The sequence below is a fragment of the Macrobrachium rosenbergii genome, chromosome 8, assembly GCF_040412425.1.
Source record: "Macrobrachium rosenbergii isolate ZJJX-2024 chromosome 8, ASM4041242v1, whole genome shotgun sequence".
Lineage (NCBI taxonomy): Eukaryota > Metazoa > Arthropoda > Malacostraca > Decapoda > Palaemonidae > Macrobrachium > Macrobrachium rosenbergii.
In genome coordinates, this window is record NC_089748.1 from 56,466,098 (window position 1) to 56,466,795 (window position 698).

General features: G+C 43.1%; 1 protein-coding gene across 2 annotated transcripts in view; it reads left to right on the plus strand.

Annotated features, from left to right (window-relative positions):
- LOC136840894 (low affinity immunoglobulin epsilon Fc receptor-like) overlaps window positions 1–410 on the plus strand; it is an 87,538-nt gene extending 87,128 nt beyond the window's left edge. For both annotated transcript variants that reach the window (XM_067107852.1, XM_067107853.1), the window contains one exon: window positions 220–410. In XM_067107852.1, the coding sequence (XP_066963953.1) occupies window positions 220–375 (156 nt within the window). In that variant the 3' untranslated portion in view covers window positions 376–410. The remainder of the gene's footprint in view (window positions 1–219) is intronic.
- The last annotated feature ends 288 nt before the right edge of the window (window positions 411–698 follow it).

Sequence of the window (698 nt, forward strand, 5' to 3'; positions counted from 1 at the left end):
GGTTCAAGGATGACGTGTAAAAACATCTCTGTTTACCCTTCTATCTAATCTTGATACGAATTCTCCCATCTCTTGTCTCTCTTGAGTTATGACTGTACAATAACTGAAAATGGTGCCTTTATAGAAACTCGAGCAACTCATTCCTTGAACTCCACATCTTTAGTTTTGCTTGTTTATTTGTTTGATGCTTTGTTAACCAGCTTATTTGTTTCTTTCCAGGCTGGAATTCCAGTGGACATGAGCAAAGAGACGTGGAATGACGAGGTTCCCAGTGGCCCCGGCAGGTGCATGGGACTGTTCAAGCAGAGAGCTTACAGAGCCTACAACTACGACTGCAAAGAACTCGACTACTTCGTCTGCCAATACTTCTTCTAAGAAAAAAAACAAGAAGAAGTCAGTACTCCAAGAAAGAAGAAGAAGAAGAGAGAAGGCCGGCTATCTCGATGTCAAGAAGTTGGTGCGTCTTGGGCATTGCTGGTTTATGATGTGAATCAAGCGATTGGAATTAGCACACAGCGGGGCGACAACAATTATGGATAATCCCTTTCGAACTGCAGCGGACTGATTCGCTGCCACTCGAGGGTGATTGGTGGGGCTCAGATGAAAACAAAAACGGACAAACCAAAGACTAATTCATGTAGCAGTGCTGTGACTAATTAATGAGCCACTTAGGGTAGTCATTGCAATCTCCATATTAA